The 21,626-nt window shown below is 41.7% G+C and overlaps 1 protein-coding gene and 1 pseudogene across 1 annotated transcript in view; both read right to left on the bottom strand.

Annotated features, from left to right (window-relative positions):
• Positions 1 to 805: 805 nt before the first annotated feature.
• The window catches only part of LOC138789200 (receptor-type tyrosine-protein phosphatase beta-like), a 56,668-nt gene continuing 35,847 nt past the window's right edge, over positions 806 to 21,626 (bottom strand). Inside the window, exons 27-39 of the mRNA XM_069967806.1 lie at positions 20,173 to 20,307; positions 16,860 to 17,082; positions 15,988 to 16,106; positions 15,157 to 15,241; positions 13,979 to 14,020; positions 13,558 to 13,648; positions 12,481 to 12,571; positions 10,002 to 10,075; positions 8,603 to 8,737; positions 7,711 to 7,830; positions 5,230 to 5,393; positions 3,050 to 3,185; positions 806 to 1,168 (exon numbers count right to left, since the gene is read on the bottom strand). Coding sequence (XP_069823907.1) covers positions 1,028 to 1,168; positions 3,050 to 3,185; positions 5,230 to 5,393; positions 7,711 to 7,830; positions 8,603 to 8,737; positions 10,002 to 10,075; positions 12,481 to 12,571; positions 13,558 to 13,648; positions 13,979 to 14,020; positions 15,157 to 15,241; positions 15,988 to 16,106; positions 16,860 to 17,082; positions 20,173 to 20,307 — 1,556 coding nt within the window. The 3' untranslated portion in view covers positions 806 to 1,027. The remainder of the gene's footprint in view (positions 1,169 to 3,049; positions 3,186 to 5,229; positions 5,394 to 7,710; positions 7,831 to 8,602; positions 8,738 to 10,001; positions 10,076 to 12,480; positions 12,572 to 13,557; positions 13,649 to 13,978; positions 14,021 to 15,156; positions 15,242 to 15,987; positions 16,107 to 16,859; positions 17,083 to 20,172; positions 20,308 to 21,626) is intronic.
• On the bottom strand, positions 7,411 to 7,532 carry LOC138790154 (U2 spliceosomal RNA; annotated as a pseudogene).

Genomic DNA, 21,626 nt, shown 5'->3' with positions numbered 1-21,626 from the left:
TCCACGGCCTGAAGGTATAATAATAATAATATCACTATCTGCATAAACTGGCTCCCTGTGATCTACAATAAAAAAGAAAGACATAAATTCATAGAGGAAAATTAACCTCTTGTATATTCCAAACATTTTTATATAAAAATATATAATTATATTTAAGAAAACACAAACACTAGTGCAGACTAAAAAAGGTTTTGCCCATAGCGACATCTGGAATTGTAATGGTTGCTGTGGGCCATACCTATACTTTCCTTCACTTGTCATTTACACTATATACAGTGATACCTCTGTTCTCAAATGTAATTGGTTCGGGAAGGCAGTTTGAGAACCGAGCAGTGTCTTCCTATAGGAAATAATGTGTTAAATTGGTTCCAGAACCCATATATGTGAAGCCTCTTCTGTGCTAAACTCACCACGTACAACCCACCACCCACGTTCGCTAAAATGTTCGGATACCGAGCAAAGTTTGAATTCTGAACGTTACTTCCGGGTAAATTTACATTCAAATAACGAACTGTTTGAATTCAGGTATGAGGTATTACTGTTATTTAAGACTGGTAAACAGTATTTGAGAAGTGAACAGTTTGATCGCAGAGTAGTTTGAGAACTGAGGTACCACTGTGTATATGTATTATATATCTGCAACCACTCCACAATATCTAAAATAAAATTATCTACCCTAAAATAATATTTGGTCATGATTTCTGGCATGTCATTTACAAAGGCACATTGTTATTACAGTACAAGGTTTTCTTTACATTGCATATAATGTCTCTCTCTCATATATCTATATATATATATAATGTAGCCAGTGCAGAGGGCAGTGAAAGTGTATGATGTACTATATCTATCCAGCAGATTTTAATCATACATCTCTAAGCAAACATCTTTTTAAAATTCTTTGGTAATCTTTGGACAAAAATGTAGAAAATAAAGTTATTCAAAGTGCAATTCCCTTCTTGGTCCGTGTGATGTTGTAAATGTACACGTCCCCAGAGCCTTTCTTCTGGGAAGTGTGCAGTGCTGCTGGTTAAAAGTTTGAATGTTTCATAGAAGTATAATTGAAGTTCTGATAGATCGCTGGTGAATTCTGGTAAATAAGATCCGGATTAGTTTCTTTCTGAGCCATGATATGATCCAGAGTACACTTGTTCAGGAAGATGTACTGGCTCTACAATGGAAAGGATAACACTGTTAGATGAAACATGTGCCGAAGGGATGCATGGCTATTCACATCTGCAAATAAGTAGGCATATACATCTGGTATACTATAATCCTATGCCTCCTATGTACTAGTACTATGTATGTAACTACTATATTACTGCCTCCTATGTATTAGAATTGTCAGGGATGAGGGGCTTTAGTATAATTTTAGGACACAGAGAGGATAGTGTTAATATAATTCTCAATAACACATGATTTACAAAATGCTGATGTTGTTCATCAGGTTGGGTCACTCTGACCCATCCTCAGGACATCCCATAACTACTATAATACTCCTATATACAGGAATATAACTACTATAATACTTCTCCTATATACAGGAATATTACTACTATAATACTGCTCCTATATACAGGAATATAACTACTATAATACTGCTCTCTATATACAAGAATATAACTACTATAATACTGCTCCCTATATACAGGGATATAACTACTATAATACTGCTCCCTATATACAGGAATATAACTACTATAATACTGCCCCCTATATACAAGAATATAACTACTATAATACTGCTCCTATATACAGGAATATAACTACTATAATACTGCTCCTTTATACAAGAATATAACTACTATAATACTGCTCCTATATACAGGAATATAACTACTATAATACTGCTCCTATATACAAGAATATAACTACTATAATACTGCTCCTATATACAGGAATATAACTACTATAATACTGCTCCTATATACAGGAATATAACTACTATAATACTACTCCTATATACGGGAATATAACTACTATAATACTGCTCCTATATACAAGAATATAACTACTATAATACTGCTCCTATATACAGGAATATAACTACTATAATACTGCCTCCTATATACAGGAATATAACTACTATAATACCGCTCCTATATACAAGAATATAACTACTATAATACTGCCCCTATATACAAGAATATAACTACTATAATACTGCTCCCTATATACAGGGATATAACTACTATAATACTGCTCCTACATACAGGAATATAACTACTATAATACTGCTCCTACATACAGGGATATACTACTATAGTACTGCTCCTATATACAGGAATATAACTACTATAATACTGCTCCCTATATACAGGGATATAACTACTATAATACTGCCCCCTATATACAGGAATATAACTACTATAATACTGCTCCTATACACAGGAATATAACTACTATAATACTGCTCCCTATATACAAGAATATAACTACTATAATACTGCCTCCTATATACAGGAATATAACTACTATAATACTGCTCCTATACACAGGAATATAACTACTATAATACTGCTCCCTATATACAAGAATAAGTACTATAATACTGCCCCCTATATACAAGAATATAACTACTATAATACTTCCCCGATATACAGGAATATACCTACTATAATACTGCTCCTATATACAAAAATATAACTACTATAATACTGCTCCTATATACAGGAATATAACTACTATAATACTTCCCCACTATATACAAGAATATAACTACTATAATACTGCTCCTATATACAAGAATATAACTACTATAATACTGCTCCTATATACAAGAATATAACTATTATAAATACTGCTTTCTATGTGCAATAATATAACTGATATAACAGTGTTCCCTGTGTACCAGACTATAAGAAATATAATGGCTCGCCCATGGAGAGGACTGTACTTGCTATAATAGATGTATACAAATATATTGTATATCAGCGGTGGCAAACTAGATTGTAGTTTTGCAGCAGCTGATGGGCCGCAGGTTTGACACCAGTGCAGTATACACCTCATTACACCTTGACCATACCAAGTCCGTGTATTTCCATTCACTTACCTCAGTTTGCACCATCAGTCCTCGATGTAAGCGGAGATCATAGACAATTCCATACACATCTACTTCATCTTCTGCTTCAATTTGTTTCATCACACGATCAAGTCCTATGAATGTGCCCGTCCTGCCCACTCCGGCGCTATGGAAAAGAACAAGCGCAAAACACATCAATATAAAATGTAAATAGCTTACATAGTTACTATAAAAATATAGTACTCTGGAAAACAGGTCATAGGCGTTACCGAATGTAAAGAACCTCTGATATGTTATAGACACTTATCAAGATCCCCGTAAACTCGTCCTGCTGTTTACATGTTATAATTACAGATGGGCTCAGATTACGCACTGGGTTCTGCCACAAGAGGGCGTAAAAGTGCTTCCCCCCAAAAAAAAATAGCTTTCAGAGGCCACTCCTGAGTACTGGACCTCTTGTTGAGAGATCGGTGACTGACAGATATGACAGGATGGTCATTTGGATGAAATGCTGCTATCTATGCTACACTGCCCCCTGCTGGTGTGATGATGAGGGGAGGACACACTAACCCCTGCTGGTGTGATGATGAGGGGAAGGACACACGGCCCCCTGCTGGTGTGATGATGAGGGAAGGAAACACTGCCCCCTGCTGGTGTGATGATGAGGGGAAGGACACACTGCCCCCTGCTGATGTGATAATGTAAGAGCCATTACATAGGGCAGTGGTCACCCCTAGTAGTTATAGTAGGACACTAACAACTTAGTAATATGTACAGGACATTCTGCAACCACATGTGTTGTCTCTCATGGCTTCCAGATGCAGGACAATGCTCCCCCCACACACTAGGGTTTCCAGGAACGTCTCTCCAGATTGTATACGGTAAACAGATCACAGACCTCAGGGAGACCAGCCACAGATAACACTGTCCGCTACTAATCAAAAGCGCTCAATATAGTGAAATCCTAAGTGCATTGCCCCCTGGGAAATACAAATATGCAAAAAGAAGTCCATGGAGCCTCATTTAAGAGTCTTGGAACACAGCACTAGCCAGATATCCCTCCAGGGAAGGGCCCAGCCAAGGGGTGGCTCCTGAAAGGAGACCAGCAAAACCACCATATTAAGCAGCCCTTTCAATCAATATCCAACTCAATTTACAAGTCTACGGACATGACAAGGGGAAACCAAAGCCAGGTATCCATCCACAGACAGCTGTTTCAGTGTGTGGCCCCTCATCAGTGTGGAGAAATATTCTGGCTAGGTGGGAGCAATGCCTAGTAAAGCCATACGGGAAACAGATCACTGATCTCAGGGAGGCCAGCTAAAAAAAAGATAAACACTGTCAGCTGCTAGTCAAATACGCTCAATAGAGTGAACTTCTAGCTGCATTGCCCCCTGGGAAATACAATTATGCAAAAAAAGTATGTGGAGCCTCATTTAAGAGTCTCCAAACATGTGATTCGAGACTCTTAAATGAGGCTCTGCTGACCTTTTTTAATATCCCTCAGATTGTAACACTTCCTTGTCTGCCCGATCACCAGATTTATCACCGATCCAGCAATCATCTACAATCCTAGCTACAACATCTACCAATAAATGTGCCCCAGGATGCCAAAGAAACCTGTATCCTCCAGGCCTAACCGTATCTCATCTTGTATCCAGGCTAGAGGTGCCCAACTGTATCTCATCTTGTATCCAGGCTAGAGGTGCCCAACTGTATCTCATCTTGTATCCAGGCTAGAGGTGCCCAACTGTATCTCATCTTGTATCCAGGCTAGGGGTGCCCAACTGTATCTCATATTGTATCCAGACTAGAGGCACCCAACCGTATCTCATCTTGTATATAGACTAGAGGCACCTACTGTATCTCATCTTGTATCCAGACTAGAGGCATCCTACTGTATCTCATCTTGTATCCAGACTAGAGGCATCCTACTGTATCTCATCTTGTATCCAGACTAGAGGCATCCTACTGTATCTCATCTTGTATCCAGACTAGAGGCATCCTACTGTATCTCATCTTGTATCCAGTCTAGAGGCGCCCAACAAGATTCTACAGCCTCCAATCAACTGTATGGTTTCCCCAATAAACGCCTCCCTTCTTTCAGATGTTATAGTCACTCACAAATACCCCCATCATCATCGCTACATGACATATAAAGTTTCACTCGATTCCAGGACCTTTTTTTAATAATACTGCACTGCACGTACCTGCAGTGGACTACTATCGGCGAATTCACCGGGTGGCCATTTGCCGTGTACTCGCGGACTAGATTCCTAAACTGGATCAGGTCATTGGTCGACTTGGGAACCCCGTGGTCCGGCCAGGCAGTAAAGTGGAAATGCCGCACTTGCTTGCTCTGTCTGGTTTGCATCTAAACGAGAAAATGTAAACAATATTAAACTTACGATTTGCAACCTTGTAAAGTTTTCCTTAATAGCAATGAATCCAATACAAGCTGTTCTTCCTGGACAATAAGGAACGGCCATGGGTGACGCCATTGTTTCCCCTAACCCTGATTTCAGGAATGTATGGCCTCTCACACCTCCCCGAATCATCTCATCCTTACTCCTTATATAAATCTCTTCCTGAGAGGAAACATAATATATGCAGGTTCTCAAGAACAAAGAGCCTTGAAAGCATTATTCAGCCATCTGTCCGTGACAATTAAATTACCATTTCCTCCCAAGAAATACCTGTAAATTTACATTTATACAGAGCACATTTATAAGCGCACGAAGACAATAAAGGTGGCTGGAGAATAAGCCTTGTAAAGTACGAGCTGTCAGCAGATCTAGGGGTGAAGCGTCAGTAGGCCTTCCTATAAGAACGTCAGCCATTGTGGAAAGCTATGAGCATGTAAGGTCTTTATCCTGTTCTACTAGTTGTGTAATGGGAGACAGAGCTGAGAACCGCGCACGTATATCCTCACACTGAGGTAAATGGATGGCGCATAGGAAGGAAGGCGCACCATTGCTTATTGAGGAAAATGTTCAGTAAGAATGCATGCCTGGTCGTCGACACGACATAAGCCTTATCACCCCCCTCATCACAGGGACGTGTCCAATCTGTCCTCACAATGTACTGACACCTCCTCTATATACTACACCACACAGGACACATCCTCTATATACTACACCACACAGGACACCTCCTCTATATACTACACCACACAGGACACCTCCTCTATATACTACACCACACAGGACACCTCCTCTATATACTACACCACACAGGACACCTCCTCTATATACTACACCACACAGGACACCTCCTCTATATACTACTCCACACAGGACACCTCCTCTATACTACACCACACAGGACACCTCCTCTATATACTACACCACACAGGACACCTCCTCTATATACTACACCACACAGGACACCTCCTCTATATACTACACCACACAGGACACCTCCTCTATATACTACACCACACAGGACACCTCCTCTATATACTACACCACACAGGACACCTCCTCTATACTACACCACACAGGACACCTCCTCTATATACCACACCACACATGACACCTCCTCTATATACTACACCACACAGGACACCTCCTCTATACTACACCACACAGGACACCTCCTCTATATACCACACCACACATGACACCTCCTCTATATACTACACCACACAGGACACCTCCTCTATACTGCACCACACAGGACACCTCCTCTATATACTACACCACACAGGACACCTCCTCTATATACTACACCACACAGGACACATCCTCTATATACTACACCACACAGGACACCTCCTCTATATACTACACCACACAGGACACCTCCTCTATACTACACCACACAGGACACCTCCTCTATATACCACACCACACATGACACCTCCTCTATATACTACACCACACAGGACACCTCCTCTATATACTACTCCACACAGGACACCTCCTCTATACTACACCACACATGACACCTCCTCTATATACTACACCACACAGGACACCTCCTCTATATACTACTCCACACAGGATACCTCCTCTATATACTACACCACACAGGACACCTCCTCTATACTACACCACACAGGACACCTCCTCTATATACTACTCCACACAGGATACCTCCTCTATATACTACACCACACAGGACACCTCCTCTATACTACACCACACAGGACACCTCCTCTATACTACACCACACAGGATACCTCCTCTATATACTACACCACACGGCACATCCTCTATACTACACCACACAGGACACCTCCTCTATACTACACCACACAGGACACCTCCTCTATATACTACACCACACAGGACACCTCCTCTATATACTACACCACACAGGACACCTCCTCTATATACTACACCACACAGGACACCTTCTCTATACTACACCACACAGGACACATACACTATACGTCTCCCTGTTCTAAAAATCCATTTAATATATGGTCCCCGGATAGGGAACGTATCAGATATTAAACTGATAAGAACAGATACTACACTTGATCTTAGCCAAAAGGCCGAGAAGCGATAAAGGGTTCCTAAACAATATAATTTTACCATACTGACAGCTGAGATAGGTGTTAATGTTTGACCTACGTGTAATAAAGTGTTGGTGGTGCATATTATTACTTTGCATCTCATTATTAGTATTTTTCTTTACTACTACTACATATCTGCATCTAAAAAAAAAAGAAATCTGGTACTTACATTCATTACTGTAAAATCCCTGATTGTCCAGTCGGGTTGAACATTTTCATCGGTCATGAATATCGACAGGTTACCAAAACTCCTGGAGCTTTGTTGGGGCCAATATTCTGCACATTTCACCTAAAATATTATAACATACAATATATTCATCTATTTGCTGTCTATCGTTTATAAAGTGCCAGCATGTATCACAATGCTGCATATACACATAAAATACTAGTGACATACACAGGCATATGAAGTTAATTTGCAGTAGATCATTTTGCAGCCATACTGACATGCAAGCTACGTCACTGGCTCCTAGGAGAGTAGAAGTAGAAATGGACCAAGGAATTTGCACTTGAGTTCAGTCCACACTTTTCAGTACATGTTTTATACTCTCGAAAAAAGAGAAGAAACCTACATGTAAACGCTGAGGCCCCTTTTGTTCACACCTGTCTATTAGTGACCCACGCACTGCTATGGCCCCACACACACATCGATAGGTGTTACGAATCTGTATTGGGGACCTATTCTTGCACTGACCTATTCTAATAAATGGGTCCTTGCAAATAAGTTACGGAGCACATCCATAGTACTGGCCGTGGTTGCAGGTCTGCGGCTACAGACAGAACTATGGATGTATGAATGAGGCCTAACTTCTATGGCTCAATGTGGACGAACAACATTTTTTTCTTGCCAATTTCCTTTGTATTCAATTTCGCCAATGTATTCCAATGGGAAATCAATCAGAAGAAATTTTTTGTGTCCAGGCATGATAGGAGTTGTAGTTTAGCAACAGCTGGGGGGGCCAAGGTTGCCCATCCCCGCTATATACAATAGGAATATCAAGCGGTGTACACATCCCAAATAATAACTGCAGCTATAAAAATGGTTCATCGCAGAATTTTACCTTTCCAAGTTCTACGCATTTGGTGAGCATGACGATGGCGCGGACATCTTGTTCCCATATCATACGCCAGAAATCATTGAGAGTGTTCGGTAGAGGACCCTGAGCTGCAATAAACTCTTTTGGATGACTGTAACCCTGAAAAAGAGAGCAATATAACAGGAGATATGTAAGACATAAGACTCATCATATAAATATTGTTACACCAGACTATTCACTTAAAGAAGCAGTTCACTTTTTTTTTTTTTTGCCCCCCCGGGTAGCCGCTGTCATGTATACTTACATAAGATGATCGGTGTCCCGTTCCCGTCGGTCAGTTCCGTCCCGCGGTGCCGTTCACATCGGGCGCGCGCTCACTTCCGCCGGCGCTGTGACTCCTTTTCTCTCCCTTGTCATTTGAACGCCGGAAGTCACGCGCTTCCATAGAGAATGCATGGAAGCGAGTGACTTCCGGCGTATAATCACTGGGCAGAGAAGAGGACTTGCAGCAGCCGGCGGAAGTGAGCGCGCGCCCGATGTGAACGGCACCGCGGGACGGAACTGACCGACGGGAACGGGACACCGATCATCTTATGTAAGTATACATGACAGCGGCTACCTGGGGGGGAGAGAAAAAAAAAAGTGAACTGCTTCTTTAACGTTTAGTTGTACTGTAATCCATCATGCCATATATATCCCAGTAAAAGGTCTTGCCTAGTAAGATTTTGTTAAAGGGATTGTTCACCAATTTTTTTTTTTATTTACTTCTAGTAAAAAAAATCTCCAGTCTTCCAGTACTTATCAGCTGCTGTATGTCCTGCTGGAAGTGGTGTATTTTTCTCAGTCTGACACAGTGCTCTCTGCTGCCACCTCTGTCCATGTCAGAAACTGTCCAGGGCAGCAGCAAATTCCCATAGAAAACCTCTCCTGCTCTCCATACTGGGAAGAATACACCACTTCCTGCAATACATACAGCAGCTGATAAGTAATGGAAGAGATTTTTTAATAGAAGTTAGCTACAAATCTCTGGCACTTTATGAAACCAGTTGATTTGAAAGAAATTGTGGGGGTGAACTACCCCTTTAAACAGAATCTTGCTGTTTAAATTAATCTTAAACAGAATCTTGCTTGTAAATTAAGAACCTAGATGTCAGCGTGCAACATTACGATGACTATTTCCCTGTCTGTGACAATGCTTGAGGATTTACAGCCCTAACCCTGACACACATCCTGATAATGACACTTCTTTATGATCTCCTTACTCCCCAAGACCCCTCCAAGTTTTATAGAGTTTCTAGACAACTGTAAAGGAACATGAAAAAATATGGAAACTATATCAGAATATTATAAAGGGCCATAAATAATTCATAAAATGGAGATACATGTTTGTGTGGAGAAAAGCCGGAGGGCTGAAGATACTTACAGGAATATAGTTTGCATTAATGTAGTCTTCTGTGAGGTTCCCCGGGCCGGACAAAACAACACGAGAGGCGTCATCTGATGAGGACAATATACAGAGGGGCGACATAGTTACACAACCAGCAGCCAGAGGTTGTATTATAATCGTAAGTTTTTCAATTACGTTGCAGTTTTTTTTTTTTTTTTTTAGAAAAAAGTGTTAGTGTCAATTGTAAACATTTTTGACATGTTATCCATTCAGTCCTTAGTATTGCTGTGATTCTTAAAGTGTCCCTGTCGTTATATTTTTCAAAATATAAATCAGCAGTAGATGGGATATAAAGCAAGTTTGCTATTTACATTCATTACTATTTTTTTTTAGTTATCATGGAGAACACGGCACTTCCTGTTTTCTGACAAAAACAGGAAGTCCTGAGTATTCCAGGCCATCTGAGCGCTCACAGAGAGAAGGCAGTCATGTGGTTGATGGACACATTGAGCCGTGACTCTCTGTACTGACCGGAATTCCCGTGTTTAGTTGTTTTTTTTCAACCAGCACAAGTCAGAAAATCTGCCTTCAGGAGACTGGACCTGGATACAGTAAGTATAGCTGTTATATAGCTGCCTTCAGGAGACTGGACCTGGATACAGTAAGTATAGCTGTTATATAGCAGCCTTCAGGAGACTGGACCTGGATATAGTAAGTATAGCTGTTATATAGCTGCCTTCAGGAGACTGGACCTGGATACTGTAAGTATAGCTGTTATATAGCAGCCTTAAGGAGACTGGACCTGGATACAGTAAGTATAGCTGTTATATAGCTGCCTTCAGGAGAATGGACCTGGATACTGTAAGTATAGCTGTTATATAGCAGCCTTCAGGAGACTGGACCTGGATACAGTAAGTATAGCTGTTATATAGCTGCCTTCAGGAGAATGGACCTGGATACAGTAAGTATAGCTGTTATATAGCAGCCTTAAGGAGACTGGACCTGGATACAGTAAGTATAGCTGTTATATAGCAGCCTTAAGAAGACTGGACCTGTATATATTAAGTATAGCTGTTATATAGCAGCCTTCAGGAGACTGGACCTGGATACAGTAAGTATAGCTGTTATATAGCTGCCTTCAGGAGACTGGACCTGGATACAGTAAGTATAGCTGTTATATAGCAGCCTTCAGGAGACTGGACCTGGATACAGTAAGTATAGCTGTTATATAGCTGCCTTCAGGAGAATGGACCTGGATACAGTAAGTATAGCTGTTATATAGCAGCCTTAAGGAGACTGGACCTGGATACAGTAAGTATAGCTGTTATATAGCAGCCTTAAGAAGACTGGACCTGTATATATTAAGTATAGCTGTTATATAGCAGCCTTCAGGAGACTGGACCTGGATACAGTAAGTATAGCTGTTATATAGCTGCCTACAGGAGACTGGACCTGGATTTCTGGTAAGTTCAGCTTTATTTTACATTGTGATAAAAAAAAAACGAATGTAAATTGCAAACTTGCTTTAAATCACATCTACTGTTGATTTAGATTTTAAAAGTTATAACGACAGTGACACTTTAAGGCCCTAATAAACAAAGCGATTATTGGCTGTATTTGGTGTAATAGGTAATGTTAAAAGGCAACGATCAGCCGACATGCACAATGTCATCTGATTGTTGTCTTTCAACATGTTGAAAGGGAACGATATGCGCTCTATGCAATAGGAATGGTGGCAGTAGACTGCCACTATCTCCTATGGACTACCTGGATGAGCTAAAAATTGCCCTCCCACAGCTCCCCACGCCCCATGTATTAGCACCGACAGCAAGAAGGGAACGAGGAGTTGGCACTCACTTGTGCCTCATCTCAGGCCATGTAATAGGGCCTTTAGTTATAGCTGGGTGAAGCATGCAGCAGTGCGCTTCACTCTCCCATCAGACACCTGATCCGGCTGGTTACAGGAGTCAGGCTCCATAGACGTAGCTATCGTTAGTTTGGTGCTGACACCAAAATCATTGTTAATTGTTCGCCGTTATTCCGCATTCATTCACTAATCGTTCAATGTAATGCCACACCGTTTCTTCATTTGCCGGCAGCAGATGGAGTAAACAATCGTAGTAACGACTATCGTTTTGTGTAATATGGTGAATGACTTCAGGTTAATGATTAACGATCCTCTTTGCGATTGTTTATTGTTAGTCATTAAAAGTCGCTTTGTCTAATAGGACCCTAAGGAAGGTAAGTATGGCTTCCCCACTGCCCTCCCCAACTAACTTAGCCTGTTAGTAAACCATAGCTGCTCTCTTCCAGGAACAGTACCTCTCTTGTCCTCATTTTGGGTGTGGGGGTTTTGCAGCTCAGCTCTATTTAAGTGATTGGAGCTTAATTGTAATACTGCACACAACCTGGGGACAGGGGTGGCACTCTTTTTTGCAACAAAGTAAACAAGTTATTTTTTTTATTTTTTTTTTTTTAATCCTGCATATCCACTTTATTGGTCCCCCTTACTTACATGGCAGCACATTGGTGTATCTGTTCTTCTCCTTATTCTCTGGCTTCTCCGCTTCAAACTTTGTTTGTCTGGTGCCGACGTACGTTAATTTCTAAATTAAACATGAAAACAAAAATGTGTAAACTATTATAATGATTATCTTAATAAATAATATATATATATATATATATATATATATATATATAATCCAAAAATGTAGCCGCACATCCAATAGTGAATAAAGTGAAATTTATTTGCTCATAAAAATACAGTAACGTTTCAGTCCATACTATATGGACCTTTCTCAAGCCAAAGGTCCATATAGTATGGACTGAAACGTTGCTGTATTTTTATGAGCAAATAAATTTCACTTTATTCACTATTGGATGTGCGGCTACATTTTTGGATTCTATATTGTTCCGCCTTGAATCGGGCGGTGAAGAGCGGGCACCCACCCTCACCTCTAGTGCCGTGGAATATTTTTGATATATATATATATATATATATATATATATACACACACACACACACACACACACACACACACATATATATATATATTATATACATGCTTATATACTATATAATAATATTATTCCAGCGATAGTTCGAAAAATGTACAGTGTAATAAAAAAAAAGGACTGCATGTCTCCCAACAAAGCGCACACTACTGTTGATTAAACACATCTGCTTGGAGAAACAGTGCCACACCTGTCCACAGGTTGGGTCTGGTATTGCAGCTCAGATCCCTGAGACCAGTCGTAAAAATGCTGTTTTTTTGGGCTGAAATTGGAAGCTTTATTATGGCTGTATTCTTAACTTCTGAGTTCTATGAACTTTAGTCCAAAAAAATCATGTGTGAACCTGGCCTAAGGCTGGGTAGTATTACACTTTTACCAGCACAGAGATGGACCACTGTTGTGCTGCTAGGACTGACTGCGGTCAGTAGTTAATATGAAGCTTCTTTCAGCATCATTCATTTTATTGCAAAATAAAATTGCCACAATAAATCTGCTCAGCGTTTTATTCTCCCCCAGTAGTCTTGCTTGCAGTTGCAATGTCAACCTATAGGTGTCACTGTCTAAAATAAAAACTCACCCCATATTCTTCACTGAATCCCAGATTACTGTCGGCTTTCTGCTTCTGGAAGTGACTGATGAAATTAGCCGTACTCATGACCTGGAAAGTACTGTAAGGAGAAAAAAAAACCATTAACATCCCGACCAATTAGATTAAATAAATGAATAAATAGATAAAAATGGCGACTTACTTTTTCTGACTTTATGGGGGAAGGAAGAAGAGAGATACAAGAATACAGTTATTTCAAAGACAGTGTAATATTCATCCTATCATTCCATAAAATATATATTTGGAACAAAAAAAAATAAAGTTTTATTCTGACAAAAAAATTTTATTTGCAATTTTATACTTAGAATTTTACCTAATAGTATTTTTTCCGGAAAAGCCTTTTAACACAATATTCTACAGACATTATATATTATATTATAAGGGAACTTACCTCTGTGATGAAAGAGGCAGCTCAGCTTTTTTCTCTCCTTTCCTGTAAGAAATAAGAACATGTATGTAGATATAGAGCCCAGAAAGTATTCAGCACCAAGGATCTCGGCGGAGATTATAGGGAAAGGAGAATACACCGCTGTGACAGGTGTCTAAGCAACTGAGCTCAGCTGTGGGTGAGGTGAAGCCGTTCCCTCCGGAGCTGCTGCGGGGTGTTACATCCAGTGCGCTCAGGTCCCTTGTCAGCGCTAGGTAAACCTGGGCAGGTGTCAGGACTCATTATGCACTGTGCAAGCTAAAAGTGGGTATACACTATATATACCTGCCATCAGCCTTTATTGTTTTGGCAGATTTATTATGTATGGTGAAGAAGAGCAGGACCACCACAATTCCGGAACTAGAAACTTTGTATGAATATCAGCAGAATAAATCCCTGAAGATCTCATCAGCCACTGATCTACCAGCAATTTAAAGAAACACAATGCTGCCATCTGCTGGTCTTAAAGGGATTCTCCCAAGAATAAAACTCTATGTACAAGATATAATTATAAAATTGCCCCTTGTCCCCTATGTGAGCGTGCATGCTTGGCCGATGCTCCATTTACTCTCTATGGGATTTCTGAAGAAACTCAAGCACTGTCAGGGGCCAGGGCAAGGAATAGACAGGGTAGGAACCCATCCAGGGAGCCGCTGAGAAGGCCTAACTGCTGGTGATTGCAGGCATAGGGAATCCAGGACACTTGCCGTGGCCCCCCCTGCTAGCAATTGCCATTTTTATTTGTAAGTGTGACCTAAGGATGACAACAGAAAAAGAGCTGCCAGATGATTGCCCTGTCATTTACCCTGTAAGCTGCCTTGGGCCTGCAGTCTACAGGTGGCTGGGAGCAGGGCAGGGCCTGTGCTCCCTTCCTGCAGCTCAGGTGCAGTCAGTATGAATCTACTTTTTAAATGAATTGACCCTTTAAGTGAGGGGTTTTAAAGCATGTGGCCCTCCAGCTGTTGCAAAACAACAATACCCATCGTGCCTGGACAGCCAAAGCTAAAGCTAAAGCTGTGTCTGTCCAGGCATGATGGGAATTGTAGTTATAAGCATAAACTGATGGGCTGCAGTTTGACACCTGTGCTACACATTTTACCATGATATATACACATGCTGTATGTAATACTGTAATTGCTTACCTTCTCGTTCTCCAAATAAAAAATCCTATTAAAAGGATAACAAGTACACCCAGAATACTTCCGAGCACGCCTCCAACGATCGGCCCTAAGAGAGAACACAAAGGTTGGCCACCATACTAGTTATATACTAGATATCATTTGTGTACGTCTTGTTGATAAGTTTCGATAGAAATGGAGACTTCTGATAAGTCACTCTATAAAACTGGCTAAAAAAGTGCAAATTGTAATAGGTTATGGTGCGGAGAGATTTATCTGACAGATTTTGGAAGCCAAAGCCAGGAATGGATTTGAAAAAGGAGAAAGCTCAGTCTTTCCTTTATGACCCGTTCCCTGTTTATGGTCTGTTCCTGGCTTTGGCTTCAAAAATCTGTCAGATAAATCTGCCTGTGTAAACGCACCATAATACTCATAATATATGTGGTGTAAGTCAGGTAATTCCGATTCAGTAAATCTGCTCAATTGTGCCATTTGGACAATATCCGGGAATAAAGAATACAGCAGACCCCCAGATGTGGTTACTGTATATCAGGGAAAGGGAACCTGCGGCCCTCCAGCTGTTGAAAAACTACAATTCCCATCATGCTTTAGCTGTCCAGGCATGATGGGAATTGTAGTTTTTGCTGTACAGGCATGATGGGAACTATAGTTGTGCAGCAGCTGAAGGGCCAAGGATCCCCATCCCTGGTCTATATATTCATGAGCAGAGGGCTTCACCTGCCTGTAACACGGCGGCCATCAGTCACCATAGATATGGCGTCCCCCCACCATGGATAAGGCTTTCATTATGGAATGTTAATGGAGTTCAACAATTAACTCCTCTTTGACACTTACCTGGATTGACTGGTGTCTTGATAGCCGGAGCAAACGGAGCAAACGCATATAAAGATTTTTTGGGTGAAATCTTTCCAGTATCGTCAAGTTGAAGATCAGTAAAACCTGCAATGCCGACCCTAGAGAGAGATTTCAGGAAGGGTGAAATGATATAAAATATTACAGAAACCTGAATCATTTCCTCCTTACTTGGGTTTACTTTCTTGCCAAAAACAGCGCCACCTCTGTCCTCAGGGTGTGTGTGGTATTACAATTCAGCTCTATTCACTAAAATACAACTGAGCTGCAATACCACACCTATACTGAGGACTGGAGAGGTGCTGTTTTTGAAAGAAAGCGGCCCTATCTCTAACTTTTTCTTTAATGACAGGGACACTTGTGTTGCGAAAGAGAAGAGGGGGGGGATAAGCCGCTGCCCAATAGCTCTCGTAGCAGCACATCTCCTAGGATGTCTAACATGAAGTCCACCAAGTTAAACTCTTCCCTCCTCTGGAATCAGCTTAGAGCTTTGAGAAGCCCCCAAACACATTAGAGAGTCAGCGAGTCCCACCAAGATCAGCGGGATCAGATGTATGAGAAACTTAAAGGGGTTTTCCAGGATTAGAAAAAAAAAAAGCAAATTTCTTGCAAAAATAGCGCCACCTCTGTCCTCAGGTTGTGTGTGGTATTACATTTCAGCTCCATTCACTTCAAGGCAACTGAACTACAAAATCGGCACCCAAACTGAGGACAAGAGTGATGCTGTTTCTGGAGGAAAGCAGCCATGTTATTCTAAGCCTGGATAAATCCCTTTAAGTCCTGGGATAACTCTATGATAATTTGGGTCAATCTATGACACAGTAATTAGCTAATAAAACAGGAACTATATTTACCAATATGATGACCCAGAATCCACCGGTCCATTTTGATAAGGCGAGCCAGACACATCTCCAGAGTTATCTCCGATAGTCACTGTCGTAGTAGGTGCGCCGGCTGACCTCAGGGAAGTTCTGGCCTTTTTATATGTGATCTGTGCCATATACTTATCGCTGCTTTTACTCTTGAAATTACTATAGGTCTGTACCAGATCGTCGGCGGTTGGGTTCATACCTTCAACTGAAGTAGAAAAAAAAGTTCTAAAATGTCATATCTACTATATCATTCTATGGCTAGGTTCACACGCCATCTTTTTTTTTTTGGCCGTGTTTTTGGACATCTGTCATTTTGAGGCCAAATAATGTCCGTTATTTTGAAATCACAGGCATCACTGTGAAAAAAACGGACGTCATTTGGCCTCAAGAAGACATCCGTCAAATGGCTTAAAAAAAAAGATGGTGTGTGAACCTAGCTATTAAAATCAAAGAAGAGGACAAGATGTTTAAAGAAACTCTGTAAACACAATCTGACCCCCCAAACCGCTTGTACCTTCGGATAGCTGCTTTTAATCCAAGATCTGCCCTCAGGTCCGTTCGGCAGGTGATGCAGTTATTGTCCTAAAAAAACTACTTTTAAACTGTCAGCCCGTGCCAAATGGGAGTATCTGAGCCCTAACTTTGCACCACCCCTCCGTCCCTCCTTCCCACCCTCTTCATCATTAGGAATGCCACTGGAACATTTTCTCCATGCTGAACATTGCCCAGCTGCCTTAACGATCCAGCCCATGTGCCGGGCTGACACAGGTGGGGAATAGGAGGCAATCTGCCTGGAGCATTCCTAATGATGAAGAGGGTGGGGAGGAGGGACGGAGGGGTGGTGCAAAGTTAGGGCTCAGATACTCCTATTTGGCACGGGCTGCCAGTTTAAATGTCGTTTTTTAGGACAATAACTGCATCACCTGCCGAACGGACCCCAGGACAGACCTTGGATTAAAAGCAGCTATCCAAATGTACAAGTGGTTTGGGGGGGGGGGGCAGATTGTGGGTACAGAGTCGCTTTAAGCTAATCTGGCATGCAAGCTGCACTAATATACTAATGCCATCATACAGTACATATAACTATCAGTCCCATACTATACAAACACATCCAGAACTACAGTCAGACTGATCCCACCATCATAGAGAGCACAATACTCCCCAGTGCCAGCATAGTTCCCCGCATAAACAGGTACCTGACAAGTGTTCCCCATTACACCATGGCATTTTTACTAGCGCTTTTCCAGGATTTTAAGGCAGTGTGAAGCCACCCTTAACGCTTAGGGGACACAGCCAGTTTTCATTTTTGCGTTTTCGTTTTTCCCTCCTCGTGTATATAAGGCCATAGCGCCTGCATTTTTCCACCTAGAGACCCAAATGAGCCCTTATTTTTTGCGCAACTAATTGTACTTTGCTATGGCTGATGTAATTTTTGCCTAAAATGTGCCGGGAAACCAGAAAAAAATTATATGTGTGGTGAAATTGAAAAAAAAATTTTTTTTTTTTTTTATTTCGGGGGGGGGGGGGGGGGGGGGGGGGGGGGGTCGGGGGGGGGGGTTGTTTTTTACTATGTTCGCCCGGGGGTAAAACTGACTCGTTATATATGTTCCTTAATTTGTTCTGATTACAACGATATGTAACATGTATAACTTTTATTTGATTTGATGGCCTGTAAAAAATTAAAACCTTTTAAAGAAAATATATGTTCCTTAAAACCGCTCCATTCCCAGGGTTATAGCGCTTTTATCCTTTGGTCTATGGGTCTGTGTCAGGTGTCATTTTTTGCGCCATGATGTGATCTTTCTATCGGTACCTTGATTGCGCATATATGACTTTTTGATCGCTTTTTATTACAATTATTCTGGATTTGATGCGACCAAAAATGCGCTATTTTGCACTTTGGGATTTTTTTGCGCTGACGCCGTTTACCGTGTGAGATCAGGAATGTGATTAATTAATAGTTCGGGCGATTACGCACGCGGCGATAGCAAACATGTTTGTTTATTAATTAATTAATTTATTTTTATTTATAAAATGGGGAAAGGGGGGTGATTCAGACTTTTATTAGGGGAGGGGATTTTGTGTTATTAAAAATACATTTTTCTTTTACTTTACACATATACTAGAAGCCCCCCTGGGGTTGGGGTTATCCCCCCTGGGGGACTTCTAGTATATGCACTCTGATCTCTCATAGAGATCCATGCAGTATAGTTATACTGCATGAATCCATGAGATCGGTGTTCTATTACTTTTGGCTGCTGCAGCCAAAAGCAATAGAATGCCGAGCCGGGATCAGCGCCATTACGGAGCAGACCCCGGCCCGGTATGGATGCAGGGATCGCCCCCCCGCAATCGCGCCGCAGGGGGGCGATCCCCCCACTAGACCACCAGGGATGCATATCAGCAAGTATTTAGAAGCAGCTGTCAACTTTGACAGCTGCTTCTAAGTACTCAATTAGCGGGCACGGCGATCGGACCGTGCCCGCTAATAGCCGCGATCCCGGGCTACATGCGGCACCCGGGATCGCGGCACTCCCATAGCGGCACGAGGACGTTCAATAACGTCCTGGTGCAGCTATGGGTTAAAGTGTCACAGTCATTTAATTTTTTTTTTGGCGGAAATCAATAGTCCAGGCGATTTTAAGAAACTTTGTAATTGTGTTTATTAGGCAAATATGCCATTATCTGCATTCAAGACTTTCCCCAGGTCCCCCCCCCCTCTCTCATTCACTGCACATTATCAGGAAATCTCTACTCTTTTACATCAGTCGGGCCCTGTGTAACCTATGGAGAGGGGAGGGGGAGGGGGGGGAGATTAGTCACCAGCAGAGAGCAGAGAACAAAGGATTACACAGCGGGAACTGTGTGAAAGCAGATATTCAGAGGTCAGAGAGGTCAGTGCTGACTTCAGAGGAGATAGCCCAGTGATGTAGCTGTAAATTAACTCTTTGTTGTCCTGTTTTGGTGCGTCGTCTCCCTCCACCGCTCCCCTCTCCATAGAGAACAATGAAGACAGGGGGGAGAGCTTCAAACTGCTTTTTCATGATAAAAATGCATTTCTCGGCTAATAAACCCAATTACAACGTTTTTTAAAATCGCCTGTACTATTGATTTCTGCAAAAAAAAAAAAAAATTTTAAACGACAGTGACACTTTATAACTTCAAATTACGACCCAAAGCCGTGTAGTACATAAAACTCAGTAGAAGCCCTGTACCGAAACCCAGTTGTTCCTTAGAGTATGTGCAGTATATGTATATATTTAAAAAAAAAATTCTATTACAGGTGGTATCTTACCATTTACACTCGATACAATTATAGCATAAGCTTTAATGGCTCCATTAGTAGAATCAAAGTCAGGAAAAGTGAACGTGAAGGAATTATAGGAAGGAGGACTGGTGACAATGGGAACGGCTGATGGGGCAATAGGTGCTAAAAAAAAAGAGAAAATATCTGTATAAGCTTTATTATATCATGACACATGTACACGAACATTATACATCAACTAGAAGTATCATTAGGATTAATTCCTGCAGATATTGTACAATCCCAGACGCCTCCTGAAAGTCCTTGTTCATTATAGATATAGGCCCTGGTGTAAGTAGTATGCATTAAAGGGGGTGTACAGCGAAAATCTTTCTCTTTCAAATCAACTGGTGTCAGATTTGTAATTTATATCTATAAAACAATCTCAAGTCTTCCCATACTTATAAGCTGCTGTATGTCCTGCAGGAAGTGGTGTTTTAATTTTAGTCTGACAGTGTTCTCTGCTGACATCTCTGGCCGAGACAGGAACTTTCCAGAGCAGGAGAGGTTTTCTATAGGAATTCATATAAAACCAAGACAGAGTTCCTGTCTCGGCCAGAGATGTCAGTAGAGAGCGCTGTGTCAGACTGAAAATAAAACAACATTTCCTGCATGACATACAGCAGTTAATAAGTATGGGAAGACTTGAGATTTTTAATAGAAGTAAATTACCAATCTATATCACTTTCTGAAATCAGTTGATTTGAAAGAAAAAGATTTTCGCTCGACAACCCCTTCCCAGTGCTCAGGCTTCCAATCTAGTGCAAGTGACTGGGAAGAGGATGGAGGCAACATGACTACATGCCACTGCAGCTCTGCCCCCATGCCTAGTTAGGCGATGTTCCCACACAGTAAGAGACCGGCCATTCCGTGACTCCGGCCGGGTCAAGGAACGGCCGGTCTCAACCCGGATCATCCCGGCCGATACTTAAGTACCGGCCGGGTGATCTTTCTGGCCGCAGAGCTCTGATGTGGGCGCATCAGCGCGCGGCCGCATCAGAGCTTCCCATAGCACACAATGAAGCAAGCCGGAGCCGCTCGCTTCATTGTGTGAACCGACAGGGTTTCCTACAGGCTTTCCCTAGAAAACTGACATGTCAGTTCTTTGCGGCGCCGCATGGGATCCCGGCCGGAGCGCAAACGATGTGTATACGCTCCGGCTGGGATCCCATAGAAAGCAAGGCTATGTTCCACACTACATTAAGTACTTTTACGTAGTGTGAACATAGCCTTACTGTGTAAAGTTCAAGAATTGGAAAATGGCAGAGACGGCGGGTCACAGCGCTGGGGAACTGTGCCCGGCAGCTGTATAGTACTGGGCCAATTCACTCAGGGAGGTGATAGGTTCCCTTCAAGCTGGCAGAACCAGCTGAATAGCAGGTTTGGCTGACTTTGCTTATGTGTATGGGCTTTTTAGGGCAAATTCACATGTAACGGATCCGTAG

Source organism: Dendropsophus ebraccatus, chromosome 4 (genome assembly GCF_027789765.1).
Source record: "Dendropsophus ebraccatus isolate aDenEbr1 chromosome 4, aDenEbr1.pat, whole genome shotgun sequence".
Classification (NCBI taxonomy): Eukaryota; Metazoa; Chordata; class Amphibia; order Anura; family Hylidae; genus Dendropsophus; species Dendropsophus ebraccatus.
The sequence above is the reverse complement of the archived record's forward strand: the minus strand, read 5'-3'. Positions and strand labels throughout refer to the sequence as shown.